This window comes from Oryx dammah, unplaced genomic scaffold, assembly GCF_014754425.2.
Source record: "Oryx dammah isolate SB20612 unplaced genomic scaffold, SCBI_Odam_1.1 HiC_scaffold_16, whole genome shotgun sequence".
Taxonomy (NCBI): domain Eukaryota; kingdom Metazoa; phylum Chordata; class Mammalia; order Artiodactyla; family Bovidae; genus Oryx; species Oryx dammah.
In genome coordinates this window covers 5062407-5083464 of record NW_024070200.1, presented here as the reverse complement: position 1 = coordinate 5083464, position 21058 = coordinate 5062407, and the positions used below count along the sequence as shown (strand labels likewise).

At 48.2% G+C, this 21058-nt stretch overlaps 1 protein-coding gene across 6 annotated transcripts in view; it reads left to right on the top strand.

The window, feature by feature from the left end:
• The window catches only part of EML1 (EMAP like 1), a 192701-nt gene extending 172330 nt beyond the window's left edge, over positions 1 to 20371 (top strand). For all 6 annotated transcript variants that reach the window (XM_040256958.1, XM_040256957.1, XM_040256956.1 and 3 more), the window contains 12 exons: positions 128 to 262; positions 977 to 1076; positions 2766 to 2920; positions 5105 to 5230; positions 5685 to 5816; positions 9284 to 9351; positions 11900 to 11988; positions 15068 to 15165; positions 15275 to 15362; positions 16611 to 16706; positions 18138 to 18268; positions 18782 to 20371. In XM_040256958.1, the coding sequence (XP_040112892.1) occupies positions 128 to 262; positions 977 to 1076; positions 2766 to 2920; positions 5105 to 5230; positions 5685 to 5816; positions 9284 to 9351; positions 11900 to 11988; positions 15068 to 15165; positions 15275 to 15362; positions 16611 to 16706; positions 18138 to 18268; positions 18782 to 18907 (1344 nt within the window). In that variant the 3' untranslated portion in view covers positions 18908 to 20371. The remainder of the gene's footprint in view (positions 1 to 127; positions 263 to 976; positions 1077 to 2765; positions 2921 to 5104; positions 5231 to 5684; positions 5817 to 9283; positions 9352 to 11899; positions 11989 to 15067; positions 15166 to 15274; positions 15363 to 16610; positions 16707 to 18137; positions 18269 to 18781) is intronic.
• The last annotated feature ends 687 nt before the right edge of the window (positions 20372 to 21058 follow it).

Genomic DNA, 21058 nt, shown 5'->3' with positions numbered 1-21058 from the left:
GGGGGGGGAAGTATCAAGAGGCCTGGTGCTCACCCTGATGAGTCACTTATTTGTGGTTCAGATTTTATTTATTTCCTTAAGTGTCTCAAGAGATCTGAGACATCTGATTCTCCTGTTTTGTGCAAAGTGTTCGAACGAAGCTGTATTTGCCGCGGATTTCCACCCCACCGACACCAATATAATCGTAACCTGTGGAAAGTCCCACCTCTACTTCTGGACGCTAGAAGGAAGCTCCCTTATTAAGAAGCAAGGATTATTTGAGGTAAGGGGAAATTGCCTCTCATTTTATTTTTCACCAGTGGTGCTTGTGATCCCCTGGCATTTAAGGAAGCTCCGAGGCATCACAGCCTTAGAATTTAATTGGCCAAAGTGGGGGTGTCATGATAAAGACTATCCCTGGAGATCCCTGACAGAGTTAGGGAGCCCCTCATGGATGACGTTGGTGATGCTGATAAGGAAGGACCAACACAGAGAGAAGAGCCAGGAAAGGGTGCCCGAGGGCTGCGGCCCTCACTGTGGTCTGCTGATTGTAAAGAGAATGAACAAGGTGACCAGGAGACTGCAGTGCAAGTCTGCCGAGGGTGATGGGCAACCTTGGTGCTGTTTAGCCCAGCATCTGAGGCCTCATGAGAGCACCCACATGGCACCTGTTGCCCTGCGGGCCCAGAGGCTGAGTTGGAGGACTGCTTTATCCCGGTGCCTGACTGTAATCATGGCAACACAGCCCCTTAACCACTCCACAGCCTCCCCTGCTCTGACTGCCTGCAGCCGTGTAAGTACCAGATATTTTAGACCAGATAATCTCAGGGCGTAACGTACGTCATGGTGGATGAGAAGAAAGGGCACGCAGTGTGGTAGCGACAGCTGACACCATCCAGTTTGGGGTGCCTGTGAGTCTCGATGTTCTTAAACAGAAGGATGTCTTGATTTTACATATATATATATATATATATATTCTTTTTTAAACATTCTGCAGAAGCAAGAAAAGCCAAAGTTCGTCCTCTGTGTGACTTTTTCTGAGAATGGTGACACCATCACCGGAGATTCAAGTGGCAACATCCTGGTATGGGGAAAAGGTAACAAGCAGTGCTCTTCAAGCAGCCTCTTGTGGGTAATGCTCTAAGTAAGAAGCCAAATCCCATAAGAATTGTCCGTTAATATCATTTCCGAGTATACTATTTGAGTCCAAGGTACATAGGTACCTACATACGTGTGTGTGTTTGTGTGTGTGTGTGTAACTTGGAATCAAAAAAACTAGGACAGAGAAAAGTGAGACTAGTCAGCTGTTGGCTTCTGTTGTTTTAAAAGGTTCTTTAAGCCCAAGACGTAGTAATGGAATTAATCACCTTATGGGGAGCTCTGATAACAGCTTGTAATGATGAAATCATCGAAGACTATTTAGCTCTACAGCGTTTAACTCCTCTGGTCCACACAGCACTTGGCAGACGTTGACTGAGTGTTGATTGTAATTCCGAAGCCGTGTGCCGGGCACTGGGCATACAGATGAGTCAGGTGGGCATCAGTGGGCAAACAGTGTGATAGGAAGGACTCCTTACTCAAAAACACATGGAGTCGAGTTATGAGTGTTTACCACGTGCCAGGAAAACAGAGAAAATGCACCGTCTCTGTACTCCAGGGTCTCAGTGTTTGGGTTGTGGGGTGAAGGCAGAAGCGGAGCCACCGGGGTAATGTCGGGTTAACACGGCGACCTTGGTAGTACCACTGCTACTCTGAGCACCACGGGCTCCGTACACACGCGGGTTCATTACACCCTGAAAGCGGCGCCGTGGAAAAGCAGCAGCCCCATGACACCAAGGAGGAAACTGAGGCAGAGCAATCAGGCCACTTGTCCAGGGACACCCAGCACACTATATGCTTCATCTTGGCATGTTTTCCTTTATTATTTCTTAATTTATTTTAATGAAGTATGGTTGGTTTACAATGCTGTGTTAATTTCTGCTATATAGCAAGGAGATTCAGTTGTACATGTATATATATATCTCCTCCTTTTTATTATTTTCTGACCGTGCTGGGTCTTCATTCTCTAGTTGGGGCGAGCGGGAGCTACTGTTCACTGTGCTGCGGTCGCTTCTCTTGTTGCGGAGCACAGGGTCTAGGCACCCGGGCTTCAGTGGTTGTGGGTGCACAGGCTTCATTGCTCTGAGGCACGTGGGATCTTCCTGGACCAGGGATCAAACCCGTGTCCCCTGCATTGACAGGCGAATTCTTTATCGAATTCTTTACCACTGAGCCACCAGGGAAGCCCTGTGTATTCTTTTTCGTCATGGTTTGTCAGCGGATATTGAATACAGTTCCCTGCCCCTCTACAGTAGAACTATATCCATCCAATATGTATCGTTTACGTCTGCTGACTCCAGGCTCCCAGCTCATCCTCCCCTCCACCTCGCCCTATGTTCTTTGATTAGAAAGTATCCCAGGTCATGTCTGTCTGTGTTAGCCGCTTAGTCGTGTCTGACTCTTTGCAGCCCCGTGGACTATAGCCCGCCAGGTTCCTCTGTCTGTGGAATTCTCCAGGCAGGAGCACTGGAGTGGGTAGCCATTCCTCTCTCCACGTTTGTCTCATGTTTATCTAGTGCTCTGAGAACATGTAGAAATTGAATCCTTTATAGATTCACACTGCATTGATGTTCTAACTGATAATATCTCGTTTTAAAACAAAAGATGAGATGGGCAGAGGTGAGCCCTCAGACAACGTCCTAAGCCCTTGGACAGCGTCCTAAGCGTGGTTTTCTCATTGTGTTTAGGTACGAATCGAATAAGCTACGCGGTTCAAGGGGCCCACGAAGGCGGTATTTTCGCACTTTGTATGTTAAGGGACGGCACGCTTGTGTCAGGAGGAGGGAAGGACCGCAAGCTCATTTCTTGGGATGGAAATTACCAGAAGCTTCATAAAACCGAGGTGAGACAGCACGTCACCCTGCTGACACTCGTTTTAAACCTTAAACTGATGTCAACCAGTTTCCTTATGAGTTTGAAATCTTTTGCTTACCATTTTGAAAACTGTTTTGATAAAATTTTACTAAATGGGGTAACATCTTGTATAACATCATGAAGGCAGTTTACTAAAATGGAATTCGATTTATAAAATGTGAGGTGGTCACATTTCACGTCTAGAGTATCATCATAGAACCAATCTTATAAGGGAGTATTATCCACATTTTGATTAACCCTTAAAATATTTATTGTCTTTTGCCTGTAATTGCCAGCATGTTGCTTTGGAGACGTTATCACTTGGAACTAATTGACTGAGTATCTGCTTTGAACGTGACCGAACGCCAACACTGTCTCTAGAGCTCTGACTTCTTTTGGCATTTCTTTCACCTCCTTATTACCTAATTAGCAACCCTGGACTCCAATAGGAGGCAGAGGCAAGAAATTCAATATTCCTTCTACACGCTGAATTTTCTTTCCCAGGCCCTGGGAAATTTACGAGCAGACAGAAATCAAAGTTGGCATCAGTCTGAAGGTTGAGGGCCTTCCCCTCTAGCACACTGTGATCACCTTGTAGAACTTTATTGTTGCTTAATTGCTAAGTTGTGTCCAACTCTTTGAAACCCCATGGACTGCAGCATGCGGGCTCCTCTGTCCTTCACGATCTCCCGGAGTTTGCTCAAATTCATGTCCATTGAGTTGATGATGCCATCCAACCATCTTATCCTCCATCACACGCTTCTCCTCCTGCCCTCAATCTTTCCAGCATCAGGGTCTTTTCTAGTGAGTCAGCTCTTGGTATCAGGTGGCCAAAGTATTGGAGCTTCAGCATCAGTCCTTCAGTGGATATCCAGGGTTGATTTCCTCTAGGATGGACTGGTTGGATCTCCTTGCAGTCCAAGGGACTCTCAAGAGTCTCCTCCAGCACCACAGTTCAAAAGCATCGATTCTTTGGCTCTCAGCCTTTCTCATGGTCCAACTCTCACATCCGCACATGACTACTGGAAAAACCGTAGCTTTCTAATTCAGCTGCCCACAGCACAATGACATCATCACACTTGCTCTGACAGTGTGAGAATTTTGTTTTGCTGATTACTGCCCTTCATAAAGAAAGAAGTGAGTTTTGGAAATCACTTTCTTTTCATGGAGACTTTAATTGTGGTAGCACTTTTTATAATAATATTTCACCAGCATTTTTTTGAACCTAAGTAGCATTGGAATCCTAAGAAATAATCCAAAGCCTCATCTAGTATTATGGAAGATACTCACCATTTTTAAGTATTTATAATTCTTTATCAGCATGGATTGTTATCATCTTTTCTCAGATCTATGCTAACTCACTTGTAAAAAGTTTGTATGAGAACAGGCCACTCTTTACCATCCCAGAACCACAGTGCCTGGAGTAGACCCAGGCTGTGATTTTTGTTCCTTTGAAAAAGTACAAGAAACTCTACTTATTTTATCATAACAAATTGTCCTTGAATGATGTATTTTGAAATCGTTTTTATTAATACTTAATCACATGTGTACCAGCAATGAGCAGTGGATTTCAAAACTAAATAAAATTGCCAAAGGATTTATCATTGCAAGTTACAATACATTTTTAAGAACTCTTATTATAGCATGTTACATATTCCTTACTCCTTAAATTTTACCTGCTTCTGCTATCAGAAGTCATAACAAGTAAAGAGTAAAGTACCCAGCAGTCTTTTTTATTTTTTTATTTTGTCCAGAAAAAAAAGTGCCTCATTGTAGGATTTTTTTTTTTCCAGTTGGAGTATAATTCTTTACAGCATTGTGTTATTTTCTGCTGTATAACAAAGTGACTCAGCTTTACCTGTACATACGGCCCCTTCCTCTTGGACCTCCCTGCCACCCCTCCACCCGCATCCCACCCATCTAAGTCACCACAGAACACCCAGCTGTTCCTCTGTTGTTTTTTTTTTTACAGCCTTACTCTTGCTCATTCTTTTAAGGTATATAAAATGTTTGGAGTTTAAACATAAGATTTGGGGTTTGAATCATTCACTCAAGTACTTTGTCTCCTTGTTACGTGTGTGTGTGTGTCATTATGATAGGAGCTGTTATCATGATAAGTAAACACACGTCTTGAACTAGTAATTAAATGACACCTGAAATCTTTTCCATGCAGATTCCAGAACAGTTTGGCCCCATACGGACAGTGGCCGAAGGAAAAGGCGATGTGATATTGATAGGCACGACCAGAAACTTTGTTCTGCAGGGGACGCTGTCGGGGGACTTCACACCCATCACTCAGGTAGGCATCAAACACCTTCATGTTGTGTAATAGTAGAATATAAGACAGGGCCTCCCTGGTGGCTCAGATGGCCAAGAATCTGCCTGCAATGCAGGAGACCCAGGTTCAATCCCTGGGTTGGGAGGATCCCCTGGGGAAGGGAATGGTAACCCACTCCAGTATTCTTGCCTGGAGAATCCCATGGACAGAGGAGCCTAGCAGGCTATACAGTTCACGAGGTCCCAGAGAGTCGGATACGACTGAGCAACTAACACCTTCACTTTCATAAGACGGCATTACAAAGAGGAGATTCTTCCTGTGTTTTATATTAACATCCCCTTCCTCAGCTTCAGTGGGAGGAAGAGAAGTGGATGGGAACAGTTCCAGAGCCTGCAGTGAGCTGTGATGCTCTGTGGGGCCCCTGCGTGCTGGTGGTGATGTTTCAGGGGCGTCTGTCTGTCTCGGTTCTTTGCAGGGTCACACTGATGAGCTCTGGGGCCTGGCCATCCATGCCTCCAAACCTCAGTTCTTGACCTGTGGGCACGACAGGCATGCCACCCTGTGGGACGCTGTTGGCCACCGGCCCGTCTGGGACAAAGTTATAGAGGTGGGCCTGCGTGTTCTAGTCCATCTTTCTGATAAAAATTCATCTGCAACACATTGGTTTATTTTTTTTTGCATGAGATTAATGGTGATATAAATTTGTCCCAAAGAAAGTGTCACTTAATTTATCGCCTTCAAATTGCATTGCTTTAAACACCACCTCAAGGGGTCTCATTCATGTATTTCTGAAGTTTACCAGTGCTTTTTCACACAGCACGTACGCCTTTGTGATTGGTTGTTGGGTTTCCTGAGTGCAGTCTCTGCTGGCTGAAAAGCTGAGGAACCCTTGTTAGGAGCCTGTATTCTATTTACAGAACACCTTTTTGATGGGAATGGATTAGCTGTTCTAACAGCATCCAGTATATCTCTGCACTTTGAGTTTGATGGTACAGGTCAAGTTTAAAGTCAGCACGTCTCTGAGTTTGCAAAAGGAACTCCGATTCGTACATCAGAGTGCTGAAGGATCCTCTCCCTATGTGCCAGGCAGCAGTGTCGGCATTTATTGAGCACTGTTTGCATACTGAGCCTTGCATATGTGTTACTGCTCATCCTGACAGCAGCCTTGCAAGGTGAAGTTTTTAACCTTGATTTTAGTGATTAGGAGATTGGCACTCAGAGAAGTCAGATGGCTTGGCAAGATCAGTGTTTACAACCCGCTCGGTTCACACCCCACGCCAGGGTCTTCTGCTGCATCTCTAGTGATTCAAAGCACCTCCCGTGTTGCTTGCACCGTTCATGACACATGACAGCCTTGGGTAAGGGGCAGCCCCTCTGCAGACCCCGCCACGAGTCCTCTCAACACCCATGGAGTCACCGGCACTTCTCCGTGTGCTGGGTCCATGTTTCAGCCCTTCGCTTTTGGAGGAAGTCTGCAAGTGAATGGAGGTGACTGGTCACTGGGGATGTTGGACACTGGGATCATGGGCCGTGGGGAGGTGACTCTGGCACCAGAGGGGTTGGTGCACAGCTGGCAACCAGGAATGCACAACAGTGGTCCAGTGACCTTCCCTGCAGCCTCGGTCCACACAGCAGACCGGCTGAAAGCCTTGCCAGCTACTCCAGCACCAGACTGTCAACCCACCCAGCCTGGCATCATAGCATGGGTGCTAAACCGAACACCAAGAAGATCTTAAGCCCTAGTTCCTTCGCTCACTGGCCGTGTGACTGGGCAGACGCACTCAAGTATCTTCCTCTCAAAACGTTACGAGCCTCAAATGAGCTGCACAGTAAAGCTTCCAGTGCACGTGATTTCTGTCTGTGGAGGCCCCGAGCTTCATCACAGCTCCCCCTTCGAAAAAGCATCACAGGAATGTAATCCAGCTTCCCAGGTGGTGCTAGTGGTAACGAATCCCACCTGCAGTGCAGGAGATATAAGAGATGTGGGTTCGATCCCTGGATCAGGAAGATCCTCTGGAGAAGGGATTGGCAGCCCACTGGAGTATTCTTGCCTGGAGAATCCCATAGACAGAGGAGCCTGGGCGGCTGTAGTCCATGGGCGTCACAAGAAGTGGGACATGACTGAAGTGACTTCGCACACAGTGTAATCAGTCCCTGCAGTCTCCTTCCTGTCTCTCTGTCTCTCTTTTTTTTCCAGTTTATCCAGTGGCATCTCAGTGCCTCCATTTCCACGTCCAGGGTTACTGCTTTCTTGGTCTTCCTGTGATTAATCTCTTTTCATTTCAATTCATCCTAAGTACTCCTACCAAGTCACCTAAAACACAGATTCAATCACATCACTCTTTTCAGTGAAAGGAAAGAGTCCGTCTCACTGTGTCTTTCCTGGTGATCATGGAGCTTGACCTGGCCATGCAGCCTACTTTACTAGCATTATCCATATCGGTTCCCGTTCCCTACCCTATAGGTCCTGCATTGAAAAACCAGTGACTCTCCCTTATTATTGTTGTTCAGTTTCTAAGTCATGTCCAGGTCTTTGCGACCCCGTGTACTGCACCTTGCTAGGCTTCCCTGTCCTTCACCGTCTCCCGGAGTTTGCTCAAATTCATGTCCATAGAGTCGGTGGTGCCATCCAGCCATCTCATCCTCTGTCACCCCCTTCTCCTCCTGCCCTCAGTCTTACGCAGCATCCGGGTCTTTACCAATGAGTCAGCTCTTCCCATCAGGTGGCCACAGGATTGGAGCCTCAGCTTTACCATCAGTCCTTCCAATGACTCCTCAGCACTAATTTCCTTTAAGATTGACTGGTTTGATCTCCTTGCAGTCGAAGGGGCTCTCAAGTCTTCTCCAACGCTCTGCTCCAAACCGTGTTGCTTCTATGTCCTTGATCGTATTCTTGTCCCCTTAAGACCCCATCCAAATAAATACTGGTGTGTCCACGTCCGCCTTCACCAGTGGCAATTCTTCCTGTATCAGAAGGCCCGAGTCAAGGGCCCGCAGCGCCAGGACGCCGCAGCCCAGCTCCCCGTCTGACGTCACCTAGTGCTCCCTCTCCGTTGTGCTTTATCTTTCCCATCAGCCTTGCTCCACCTTGTTAGTAATGAACACACGCGTGTCTCCCTGGCGCTAAGTCTGGCGTGTGCCTTGCTTATCTCGAGAGCCCTCGAGGGCTGCCAGGTGCCCTGCACCCGGTGGGAGACGCTCATCCAGTGCTGGCCTTGGGTGCAGGGGTCATATTTCCAGACAGATGGAGCAAAGCTTCCCATTCAGCATGGGGGCTCAACCAAAGGGACTTCCAAGACTTGGAGGAAGAGCCTGTCTTGTCGATCTGTCATCTGATTACTGTAGATATGAAAGGATATAAGATAGAATGGACTTCCCTCACAGCTCAGTTGGTAAAGAAACCGCCTGCACTGCAGGAGACCCCAGTTCGATTCCCTAGTTCGGGTCGGGAAGATCCACCGGAGAAGGGATAGACTACCCACTCCAGTGTTCTTGGGCTTCCCTGGTGGCTTAGCTGGTAAAGAATTCATCTGCAATGCAGGAGACCTGGGTTCAATCCCCGGGTTGGGAAGATCACCTGGAGAGGGGAAAGGCTGCCCACTCCAGTATTCTGGCCTGGAGAATTGCACGGACTGTATAGTTCATGGGGTCGCAAAGAGTCAGACATGACTGAGCGACTTTCACTTTCTACTTTGAAGATAGAATGAGAGAGACTTTCCTGGTAGTCCAGTGCATGGGACTCCACGCTTCCACTGCAAAGGACGTGGGTTCAATCCCTGGTCCGGGAACTGAGATACCTCTCGGCACGAGATGCAGTCAGAAATTTTTTTAAAAAAACTTCAGACAGAAAGAAAAATTATAAAAAGGTAAAATTGTATTATTTTTGAGACATGACCTCCATTAAAGTAGGGAAGCATTCTCCTCTCTGAAGAAAAAAAAAAAAGAGGTTTTTTTTTTTGTTTTTTTTTTAAATGGGGCCATGTAGCCCTAGGGATTAGAGCTGTGCTTGTGTGTGTGTTTATGTAATCGCACTGTGTCTGGCCATCAATTTACACTTCCTTTACAACATTTTAGGATCCAGCTCAGTCTTCTGGTTTTCATCCTTCAGGGTCTGTGGTTGCAGTCGGAACACTGACTGGGAGGTAAGTGCGTGTCGATGTGGCGTGTGCTTTCAGAGTTCACGGGAAAGAGGCTTGTTGTCTGTGTTTCCCGAACCACCGGTCAGGGTAGCCCTTGGCTGCCTCGCTCAACATCTAATGACTGCCTAGGAATTAACGTCAGAACTCGGAAGTGAAACCTGAGACAGTGGTCCTTCCCGTTTCAGACATTGGGAAAACCTAAAGTTGGCTGTGGTCCCATCTCCTGGAGGAGGCCCCACCCCCACGCACAGACGGTTGTGGGGCTTCTTGGTGTCAAAGCATTGAGGGTTTTACGATGCTTTTTCCTGCTGCCTTTCAAAATTTTAAAAACTGCCCAGTCCCTGAGCCTCGTGTTTGACTCAGCTAACCCTCACTTGCCAAGTGCCTCCGATACTCTGGGCGGCAGATCTGTGCCTGAATCCCAGCTTTACCACCTACTGCAGTGTGTCTTTGAGCCAGTTACATGACCTCTCTGTTTGTTTCTTCCTCTGTGAATGGTGGCAATATATGTGCCTTGCCAGACACGGATGATTAAGGGAGATAGCATATGAAGCGGCTCCTGGGGTTGTCTGGCAGGCAGCTTTGGTGGTTATTATTGTCATTGTTTTATAAGATTTGATTGTGCTTCTATATTATCTGTCATGCTGTCTACACTTACTGTAGCTTGATTCACGTACTATTAGTGCTTCCTGCTCTCCAAAGAGTGTGCCGCTCGTGGACAGGAAAGTGGGCAGGGAGCACCCAGGGCTTGGGGAGTAAGAGTAGGAACCGTTCAGTATAAAGTCACTACAGGGATGTGTTATACAGCACGGGGAGCATAGTCAATATCTTATAATAATGATAAATGGGGTATAAGCTTTACAAATTGTGAATCACTATATTGTATACTTGTAACTTACATAATATTGTACAGCGTACATTGTACATGCTTCAAAAGCGAGCATACCACTTAGATTATGTTTTTAGGACGGTAGCATGTGTATAAAGAAAGAGTTGCCATGCATAAGTCATAGGTGGCAACATTTTGAGAGTTGAGCACCTATCCAACAGAATTCTTCATGAATTCTGCAAAACCACACACGTGTGCACGCACACATACATGCACACACACGCACACGCACACTCCTCTGACCTCTCTTAGAGACTGCTGAAGCTTCTGACTCAAGCAGGCTCTGATGAATGGCCGCCAGCCAGTTATCGCCATCAGCTGCATGCTGACTCTGTGGCAGGACAGAGCATGGGACGAGGCCAGGCGGTCAAAATCACAGACAGTGTCCTGTGGGTGGAAGAGAGATGTACACGCATCTCCGCGTCCCTCACCTCCGTTCATGCTTCCCCACTTCTAGTCCTGGTCCTGGGCTTAGCTCTCAATGGGGAAGCTTAACACGGTGTTTAGAGGCGTAGCTAGTCCCTACAGTCTCTCTGCTACTTATATTCTGACCTGTGTTCAGGTTAAATAGCACATTAAAGATAAATGTGGAGAAGAAAATAGCAACCCACTCCCATATTCTTGCCTGGAAAACCCCACAGACAGGAGCCTGGAGGGCTACAGTTAAATGGTGTTGCAGAGTCGAACACAACTCAGCGACTAACACTAACACAGAAAGTCGCAAGGAAGCAAAGCTGAAAAGCCAAATCCAGGTGTCAGGGGCCACCCAGCCCCACTGAGGGGTACTGCTTAGGGCCCTGAATGGATAGCGATGCTGGCTCGGTGGGCACGCTGATGAATGGATGGCATCAAAGTTTGCAACGGCAGCAGCAAGGTGCCCTTGTTCCTTTTCACCCCTGAAAACACTGCTGCCGCCACCTGAGAACGTATGGGCAGGAGAGTTCAATTTGTTCCATTTCATACCCTGACCGAGCACCGTGTCCTAATTAGAGGATTCGGAGCACTTCCAAGTCCAGTTATAATTTGACTGGTCGGATCCTGAGCCTGCAAAGCCATTCGGGGTCCTTACCTTAACAGTTGAGGAAACTGAGCCCAGAGAAGCTTAATTCAAAGACCAGTCCTCTACTTACCCTTCTGCCATCCTCTGAGTCATTTCTTTCACCTGCTGGTTGCACACCAGCTTCGCAGAAGGTCAGAGGCTGACCCAGCTCTGCTTGCGTCAGCCCCGAGGTTGTCCCGGCCCTACCCTGCTGGACCCTTTTTGCCTGGCCCGGGCCAGATCTCTCAGTAAGCTTGTGCAGTGGCCCCCTTGCCGCTTGCTCTGGCCACAGGCCTGGGGTTAGATGCTGGTCCATCTTCCCTGCCCAGGGTTTTCTCTGCTTTCATATGTAAATGACAAAACTCTAACATTGAGGAGCCCTGCCATGACGTCAGTAGCTAAATTCTTTCCTGTGATAGCCAGTCAGCTGCTGCTTTCTTTCAGAAATGTTCGCATGCAGGAAATTTTCTTTATGTGAAAGCTGGGACTAAGCGTTCTTGTTAAGCAAATACAGAGCATTTTTAAGCTCTTAATCATTTTTAATAGCCTGGCTGTGACTGTCATAGTCTGACTTCACATTCTCACTAAGCAACTGATTTGTAATTTTCCTCATGTTTACGCAGGTGGTTTGTGTTTGACACAGAAACAAAAGACTTGGTCACCGTCCACACAGATGGAAACGAACAGCTCTCCGTGATGCGTTACTCACCAGGTTAGAATATGGACCATTCACTGTAAAACTCCCAAGAGATAAAGCCCTGCATAGATATCTCTAAAGAAAAACATTCACAAGCCCCCTCCAGAGTGAAATTTACAGTACATGTGTACGTAATTGTGGCACCTGGGGGCTCTCCCCCTCCCTCCTTTGGAGCACTATGCTTGGGTGGTTTTATGTGTTTCCCTGTGTCAAGAAGAACCTGTGTTAATATTTATAACAGCTTCTCGTGCACCCATGCTTTTTCTTTAGTATTTATTTATTTGTCTGCATCAGGTCCAGCTGCGGTAATCAGGATCTTTCACTGAGGCACATAGACTTCTCTCTAGTAACGGCGCACAGGCTTAGTTACCCCCATGGTGTGTGGGATCTTAGTTCCCTGACCAGTGATCGAACCCAGGTCCCCACATTGGCAGGCAGACTGCCAACCACTAGACCGCCAAGGACGTCCCCACTCAGGCCTTCTTAACAGATGCTTTTGGAGCAGGTTGCCTGGGTGTTTTGTTTTTTGTTTTTAACTCTTTGTTATGGAAAATTTCAAGCATGGACAAAATTAGAAGAGCGTAGTGAGTTCCATGTACCTATTCCCTGGCTTCAGTGTTTAACCATTTGTTCACCCATAGCTCCACCCACTGGCCCCTCCCATGTTGTTTGAAGCTGGGTCCCAGAGGTCTTATCCTTTCCTCTGTTCCTGTTAATATAGAGAGGGATCTGGGGACTTCCCTGGTGGGGCAGCAGTCAGGACCCTGTGCTCCCTGTGCCTGGTCAGAGGAGTGAGATCCCATAAGACACATGGTGGAGCCAAATATATATATATCTTTATAAAGATATATAAAGATATATATATCTTTATATGGAGAGAGAGAACTATATATATATGTAGAGAGAGAAATCTAAAAATGATGAGGACTTTTAACGGCTTTATTGAGGTATAATTTACATACAGTAGTTTACCATTTATGAATGTACAGCCTGTGATTCTTAGTAAATCTGTGGAGCAATGTAGCCATCACCACCATCCAGTTTTAGAACCTTTCCATCACCCCCAAAAGGTCCTTTCCTGCCCATTAGTAACTCATCTCCACTCCCAGCCCCAGCCCTAGGCAACCATGGATTTGCTGTTCTGTGTCTATAAATTGCCTTTTCTGGGCATTTCCTATCAATGGAGTCCCACAGCACGTAGCCTGTTGCATCTGGCTTCTTTTACTTAGAATAATGTTTGTGAGATTATTCATGTTACTGTACATGTATCAGTAGTTTATTCCCTTTTAATCCCGTTTTAGCATGTAGTGTGTTTGCTTTGTCCATTTAACAGAGAACATGGGATTGTTTCTGTGCTCTGGCTGTTCTCAATAATGCTGAGAACACTGATCATATGTCAATTTTGGCTGGGCTTATAGCCAAGCAGCTCAGGGGGTCTTAGCTCCCTGGCCAGATAATGAACCCAGGTCCTTGGCAGTGAAAGCACGGAGTCCCAACCACTGGACCTCAGGGAAGTCATCATATGTCCATTTTGTACTCATGTTAGTCGCTCAGTCGTGTCCGACTGTTTGTGACCCCAAGGACTGTAGCCCACCAGGCTCCTCTGTCCATGGGGTTCTCCAGGCAAGAACACTAGAGTGGGTTGCCATGCCCTCCTCCAGGGGATCTTCCCGGCCCAGGGATCGAACCTGGGTCTCCTGCATTTCAGGTGGATTCTTTACCGTCTGAGCCACCGGGGAAGCCCCTTTTGTACTTTTAAGTCTTTTTAATCCATACGTGCTTCCTCCCTCCCTCTCTCTCTGACTCTCTCTCTGTCTCTTTCTCTGACACACACGCCATCCTCGCTTGCGGTTTATGTGTTGAAGAAGCTCGTTTTTCCCGGAGCAGTTTCCACACCCTGGGTTTTGCTGAGTGCATCTCTGTGCTTCACACAGCTCTCTGTCCTCACACCTCTGGTCTGCCCTCACACGTCCCCCCGTCCCCACACGTCCATCTGTCCCCGTATTTCCTGTAAAGTCAGTTGAAATCCAGACCCTCTTCCTGCTCAATGCACCGATCTCTTCCTCCTACCCGAGACTCAGGAGTCTGCTCGTCTCGCTTTCTGTGCTTTCAGAGCCATCGCTACACAACACTCGATCCCTAAACAGAGGCTGATGATTGGTTTTCCTATTTTAGCCTTTCTTCATTTGTCAGATGTAATACGTCTATGCAGAGTGACTTCTCTTCATCCATAATATTAATACCTCTTTGTTACCTAAACAGTATACTATTTTGTTAGTATGACTGAGATATATGGCAGAGTGCACATAGGAAGTCAAGATAGACGCTTGGTTTCTTTCACTTTATTTAGCAGTTTCAGGATACTGAGTTTGTTCTCTGTTCGCTTTAACAATGATCAGTTGTTGTTAGTGGTGGTAGCTTCGGTGTCATTATGAGCTTAAGTGTTTTTGGTATGTTTCAGTCTGTGATGGTTGTGATAGGTGAAACAATTTATCCATTATTGGCTACTTCAGGTCGGTTCCTGAGTCTTTCTGACAACATGTGTGCTGGAAATGCTCATGGCAAATGGGTGCCGTAAGCGGCTTCCCAGGTGGCTCAGTGATAAAGAATTTGCCTGCAGTGCAGGAGATGCGGGTTTGATCCCTGGTCCACGAAGATCCCCTGGAGAAGGAAATGGCAACCCACTCCAGAGTCCGTGCCTGAGAAATCTCATGGACAGAGGAGCCTGGCAGGCTACAGTCCATGGGGTCGCAAAGAGTCGGACACAACTGAGTGACTAAACAACCAGGTAGGACGTTGTTTCTAAGCCTCAACATTTATGACTATGCTTCAGGAAGCACTCTTCCTCTGTGATCCGCGGGACGTTCAGCTCTGTGGACACTCTCGGAAAAAGCAATTTCAGTCCTGGGAAATACTGGGCTAAGACTGAATTACCGTCACCAGGGGTATCGGGTTCCTTCAAAAGCAATATTGTCTCTTTGAAATAATTCGTGGCTAATTTTTCTACATCTGTGATGGCCATTAGCATTATCCTTTGCCATTGATAAAACGGTTATTCTTAACGAATGAAGCGTAACCTTGCATTTCCTTGCAGATGGGAATTTCTTAGCCATAGGCTCCCACGACAACTGCATCTACATATATGGAGTCAGTGACAACGGGAGGAAGTACACACGTGTTGGCAAGTGCTCGGTGAGCACGCGGGTCACTCCCCGGGGGTCTCTGCGGTCATTCGACACGTCCGGTCAGCGTGGGTGGGAATCTGAGGCGGATGAGGCTCACCCAGTTTTCCTTCTCCCAGGGTCATTCCAGCTTCATCACCCACCTGGACTGGTCTGTCAACTCACAGTTCCTCGTGTCGAATTCCGGAGACTATGAAATCCTCTACTGTGAGTGGCTCCCCAGGCCTGGGTGCAGACCTCCTGGAGCTCCACTCTGACTCCACATGGGGCCTCCTGCAGAAACCCACCGCCTGCCTGCGTTTCTCGGCCTCAATTCCTCCTCTGCTCAGCAGAGGAGACAGGCTGGACAACCCCCTGCTTGGCACTGAGATACTTGGGGGTCGGGCCCTGAAAAGGGAAAGGCCCAGCCCTGCAGGGAGAGGCAGAAAGAGGGGTCAGAGCTGTGCCAGCGAGAGGGCGAGAGCCCTGTGAAGGCATCACCCTTCCCAGCTGACATCATGGGGTCTGCCCTGCTGAGTAGACAGCAGCCCCTGGGGCCCCTGCTCCTTCTCCCCCCACCCCTCCCAGCCAAGTCAGAGCCCGGGCAGGCCCAGGCCACGTGTGGGTGGTGGGCGGTGCAGGCTGCGTGCCTTGCACCGGTGCCCCCGCCATCCATCAGGCACCTGCCATGTGCTGAGCACGGGAGTCCCAGGTGGCCCACAGCACGTTCCGGCTCTTCCTATTCCGGAGACAAGGACATGTCGGCTCAGATACAAGGGCACAGACATCAAGAGCCAGTGGGTGGGGAGGTGGGCACCCCCCTGTTGAGAGAGAGGAAGAAGGAGGTCTCCCTTGGGAGGGGCAGGCGGCCCTGCCCGATGCAGGGCAGAAGCGGGGGATGGTTTCCAGGGACGGGCTGTGGGTCTAGAATCTTCTCAAACACGGTCTCATACTCCTCCAGCGAGAGTTTGGTTGAGGAACACACAAATCACCTGTGAGGTCACAGGTACTTGTTATGACCGGTTTCCATCAGCTTTCATAACCTGGAGCTGAAAGGATCGTGTGTGTGCGTGCACGCATGTGCGTGTTTGTGCGTGTGTGTGTACAGGCACATGCCTGTCCCCAAGCCTGTGTTGGGAGAAGGCTGGGGAGCCTGACAGAAGGGGCAAAGTTGTGTCCAAGGGGACAGTGAGCAGACAGAGGTCTCGGAACCAGAGGTGATCAAAGAAAAGAAGCCAGACAGGGGAACAGACCCAGAGAAGGAGACGAGCAGAAATGGACGAAATGAAAGACGGGTCCCCTCCGAGGCCTTGGGCTTAGGCTGTGAGCACGGTCCCCAGGGGACTGGGAGGTGGATGGTGTCCCTCTCCCAGAGGGCTCTGTAGCTGATGGGGCCTGGCTCTGGGGGCCCAGCCTTGCCCGGGGAGAAGGGGGGCTTTGGCCCAGGTGTCACCAGACCTGTGTCTGCCCTTCCAGGGGTTCCTTCTGCCTGTAAGCAAGTCGTGAGTGTGGAGACCACGAGAGACATCGAGTGGGCCACATACACCTGCACGCTGGGGTTCCACGTCTTCGGTAAGGTTTCTGCACCTTTCGTTCTGTTCCAACGTAAGGTGTGTCTACTTTGAGAATGACTTTCCAGTAGTGAGGGGATTTCTTGGTTGGCTTCAAACTGCTCTGCTGCTGTGTGGACCCCACAGGACTCAGGACACGCTCCCTGCCGCCCTGGGGAAGGGCCAGGCTTGTCCAGCTATGGCCAGGCAAGAAGAACCAGAGCCCTTTTCTCTTGCACACAATGGGTCCTGAGAGAATTCTGTAGAATCCTCGTACACGAGGTTGTGTTAGACTTCTGAGATCAATGAGCCAGATGTACCTGCGTGCTCAGTCCATTCAGTCATGTCTGACTCTCTGTGACCCCATGGACTGTAGCCCGCCAGACTCTTCTGTCCATGGGGATTCTCCAGGAAAGAATACTGGAGTGGGTTACCATGCCCTTCTCCAGAGGATCTTCCCAAGCCAGGGATCCAGCCTGCGGTTCTTATGTCTCCTGCACTGGCAGGCGGGCTCTTTACCACCAGCCCCGCCGGGGAAGCCCAGTGAACCAGATGGCACCCAATCAGTTTATTTGTCACTTGTTAGAGTGATTGTGTTTTTTTGACCCTTAAACTAATTTTTTTTTACCTCCTTCAAAGTTTAAATTAGGAGTATATTCATAAATGGTCTAAAACAAATTGCCACCATTTAGTAGAATTAAAAAGAAAAGGCAGTACCTAGAGATTCTTTATGTAGGACCATAAGTGTGTAAGTTGGTCAGAATTCCACAAGTTCCCTTATAGCTGGCGTTTCACCATCTTTTGGTGTTAAATGTTAGAATGCCCTGGGTTTACTCCAGACTTCCTGTTGAGAAAGCCATGTGTGTGCTACTCTCTCATATCCAAAGTTATTGGGACTAATAGGGTTTTCTGGAGCCATGATCAGGAGACCCCAGACGACCCCCCACCTGCGCAGTGCCACCAGGCAGGCAGCAGCCATGAAGGGCTGACACCAAGGAACACCTGAAAGGCACAGGCAGTCTCAGAAGTTAAAAGTCATTTGGAGAGACTCTCATATGTAAAAAGTTGCCCCCCAAAAGAAAAGTTATGAAACTGCAGGCTAAGGACTAGTCAGCTTCCCATCAGATGCTTTGGGGATAAAAGAAAGGCACTGTGTCCAGAACCAGGGATTCTGTCCCACTTTCTGCTGTAGCATCAAGAAGGGGCCCCAGAGAGGTGGAAGCCCGGGAGGACTATTACTGCAGCTCTCATTCAGCAGAACAGGCTTTGCCATGGGGATTTCCAGGGGTGGCCTGCAGGGAAATGATCACTGAGGCTGGGAGCCAAGACAAAGTGTTCCTTGGACCTCGTTTCTAAATCCGGGACATTTCTATGCTCATGGGAGTTCGGTGGCCAGTCCCTATGCAGTGTGGCCCTCGTATGTCCAGTGCTCTGTCTGGGGTCTTTCTTTTAGGAGTGTGGCCAGAAGGCTCGGACGGAACCGACATCAACGCCGCCTCTCGGGCCCACGAGAAAAAACTCCTGTCGACCGGCGACGACTTTGGCAAAGTGCACCTGTTCTCCTACCCCTGCTCACAGTTCCGGGTAGAGTTTCCTTCTCTGATCGCCCCGACAGGGTGCACTCCCCCACACCGGGCAGCTGGTAGTTGAATAGAAAGAAAGGCATCGTGGGTGACAGCACTGGGCACAACCCAGGCAGCGGCAACATCAGCCAACTGCCCTCTGCAGAGAACCCTGTCCCCAGCGCGGTTCTGGCTCATCCCTCTCTGCACTTCCTGGGCCTCACCCCTCTGCCCCCCACCACGGCTGCCTCTACTCTAACCCTGCTGAGCTGAGCCAATGCCTGGACTGCTCCTCCTCGTCCTCCCCAGACCTGACCTCTCCTTCCGGGAGACCCCCTCCCCTCCACCCTCCACCCCTGCAACCAGTTCCCGCTCCTTTGGGGCGCCTGGCGCAGCGGCCTCTGGGGCTGAAGTTCTCCTTGCCCACATCCGTACCCCCCCCAGCAAGACCGGCCTCTCCGTGTGCAGGTGCTCCGGCACTTCTGACCCTCCTCCCGGGCTTAGCACTCACTGCCCTCCACGTCTCTCCTCCCAGGCTCCCAGCCACGTGTACAGTGGGCACAGCAGTCACGTCACCAACGTCGATTTCCTCTGCGACGACAGCCACCTCATCTCCACGGGCGGCAAGGACACGAGTATCATGCAGTGGCGGGTCGTGTAGCCCCGGCAAGCCCCGGGGGGCACAGACGGCCGGGGGCACAGACTCGCATCTCGCCCGGTCACTGTGATTTCTGCTTTGTTTGCAACGTCCTCACAAACCTCAGGAAAACCACGCCCTGTACCGGTTACCTTAGCTTAGCGGATCGGTGAGCGTCACAGCGGGTCAGCCGTTCAGGTCTCTCTTTGGTTGTACAATATATGAAACGTTTAATATAAAAAAGATGCCACGGTTTACATAACAGTGACATTGAGGAGTGACTGGCATATCCTTCGTAACTTTTCTATGAACTCTTCAATAACAGTCACAGAATGCCTTTTTCAAAGATTGTATATAGGCTTTAGTGTCTCGCCATCGAGCTTGCTGAGTCACATATTTATGATAACGAGGTACTGAATCGTGATCACTGTTGGTTAATTGGTCCTAAAAGGATAAATCGATGGAGAAGAGAATGGATAACTGATCTGCACAACTGAATCAGGAAATGCAAATAAGACTTTATTTGGTTGACATTTTCTAAGGTTTCGTTCAGTCGTCCCTCTGGGAGGCTGTTGAGAAAAGGGGTCAGGTTCTTCTCGTGTCAAGCAAATTCTGCCTCAGATTAACTTAACTATTGCAGCAGGGTACCCAGGCCTTTCGGAGTCCCTGGACTGTCTGCCTAACCACATGCAGTCAGCCGCTTAACGCTACACCAGTCTCATCCCCTCTGTCCCCCATTCACAGGCCCGGGTGAGTGGTGGAGACAGTTGGCCACCTTCCTCTGTATATTAATTGGCATGATATGGTATTGTATAGGATTTTAGCAGTTCATAATAAATATGTCAGGCTAGGCTTTACTATTTTAATGCTTATGGACATTGTATATTTGTATTTTAAGACCAAGTAGACCAAGTCACAAAGGTCTCTCTCTAGCGTACCATACACCCGTGGCCGGGAGAAGTCTGGAAGGCTCCACCGGGTTCTGAAGGCAGCTTCTCTTCCTGTCTTCTGTGCATGGACAGCCTGTTACACTATGAACTAAGACTGCGCTCCGATGGGTAACGCAATAGGTGGCTTACGTTGTCAAGAAGGCCTTATCCATTTCGATTGTGTGACGGATTGAAATCAGTTGTTTACATTGGGGAATGTATCTCAGATTTTAAAATAGAAGAGTAATAAACAGACCTAAAGGTGAATATTAAGATTTTTACTTGTTCTAAGCAAGTACACGAATTGAACCGTCAACTCTATAGCACTGGTTGTTTAGAGTGGCTGGTGAAGCTGAACGTTGGGAAGCATTTTTTATTACATCTCCAGCCTGCTGCGGAAGTGCCAGGCACCAGTAAACAATATGTATTAAAGATGATTCTGTTTGTATGTATCCTTATCAAATATATTCTATAATGAAATAAAATCTGAAAAGTGAATTTCTTATTGAACCTATAATCGTGAAAGTCTATAAATTAAAATATTTAAAATTAGATATGATTCACACTATATTGTTTCATATCCAGATTTTTTTTTCTCACCTGGGTCACTTGCAAATAAAACTATAGTTTGCATATGATGTGTCAGCTTTCATCAGATTAGATAACTCTCAAGAAGTCAGTTTAGGACTTTCCCTAGTAGTCCAGTGGTTAAGAATCCGCCTGCCCACGCAGGGGGCACGTGTTCGATCCCTGGTCTGGGGAGATCCCACACGCCTCAGGGTGACTAAACCTGTGCACCATGACTGCTGATGCAACATGCTCTAAAGCCCATGCTCTGCAACAAGAGAAGCCGCCGCAGTCAGAAGTCCTAGCACCGCAATGAAGAATAGCCGTCCACTCGCCGCAACTAGAAAAAGCACGCTCACAGCAACAAAGACCCAGTGCAGCCAAAAATAAAAAATGAAAAGAATTCAGCTTAATTGTCATATCCAGTTGTTAGTTCACTTGGTGATGTAAATACTGGCAAAAATAATGATTTTTTAATTAATAATTGAGGAATAACCAGATCAGAGAAGGAAAAGGAACCCATTATTGACTTAAAAGTTCTAAGATCTCCTTGTATTTCTATATATGTCCACTGTTTTCAAAGCTCAGTAATGGAAAAGTTATGTATCTGGACTGTTATTGCCACCTTCATACTTGCCTGCATTTTAAACAAAATGCCCAATATAATGCCCAGTATTAG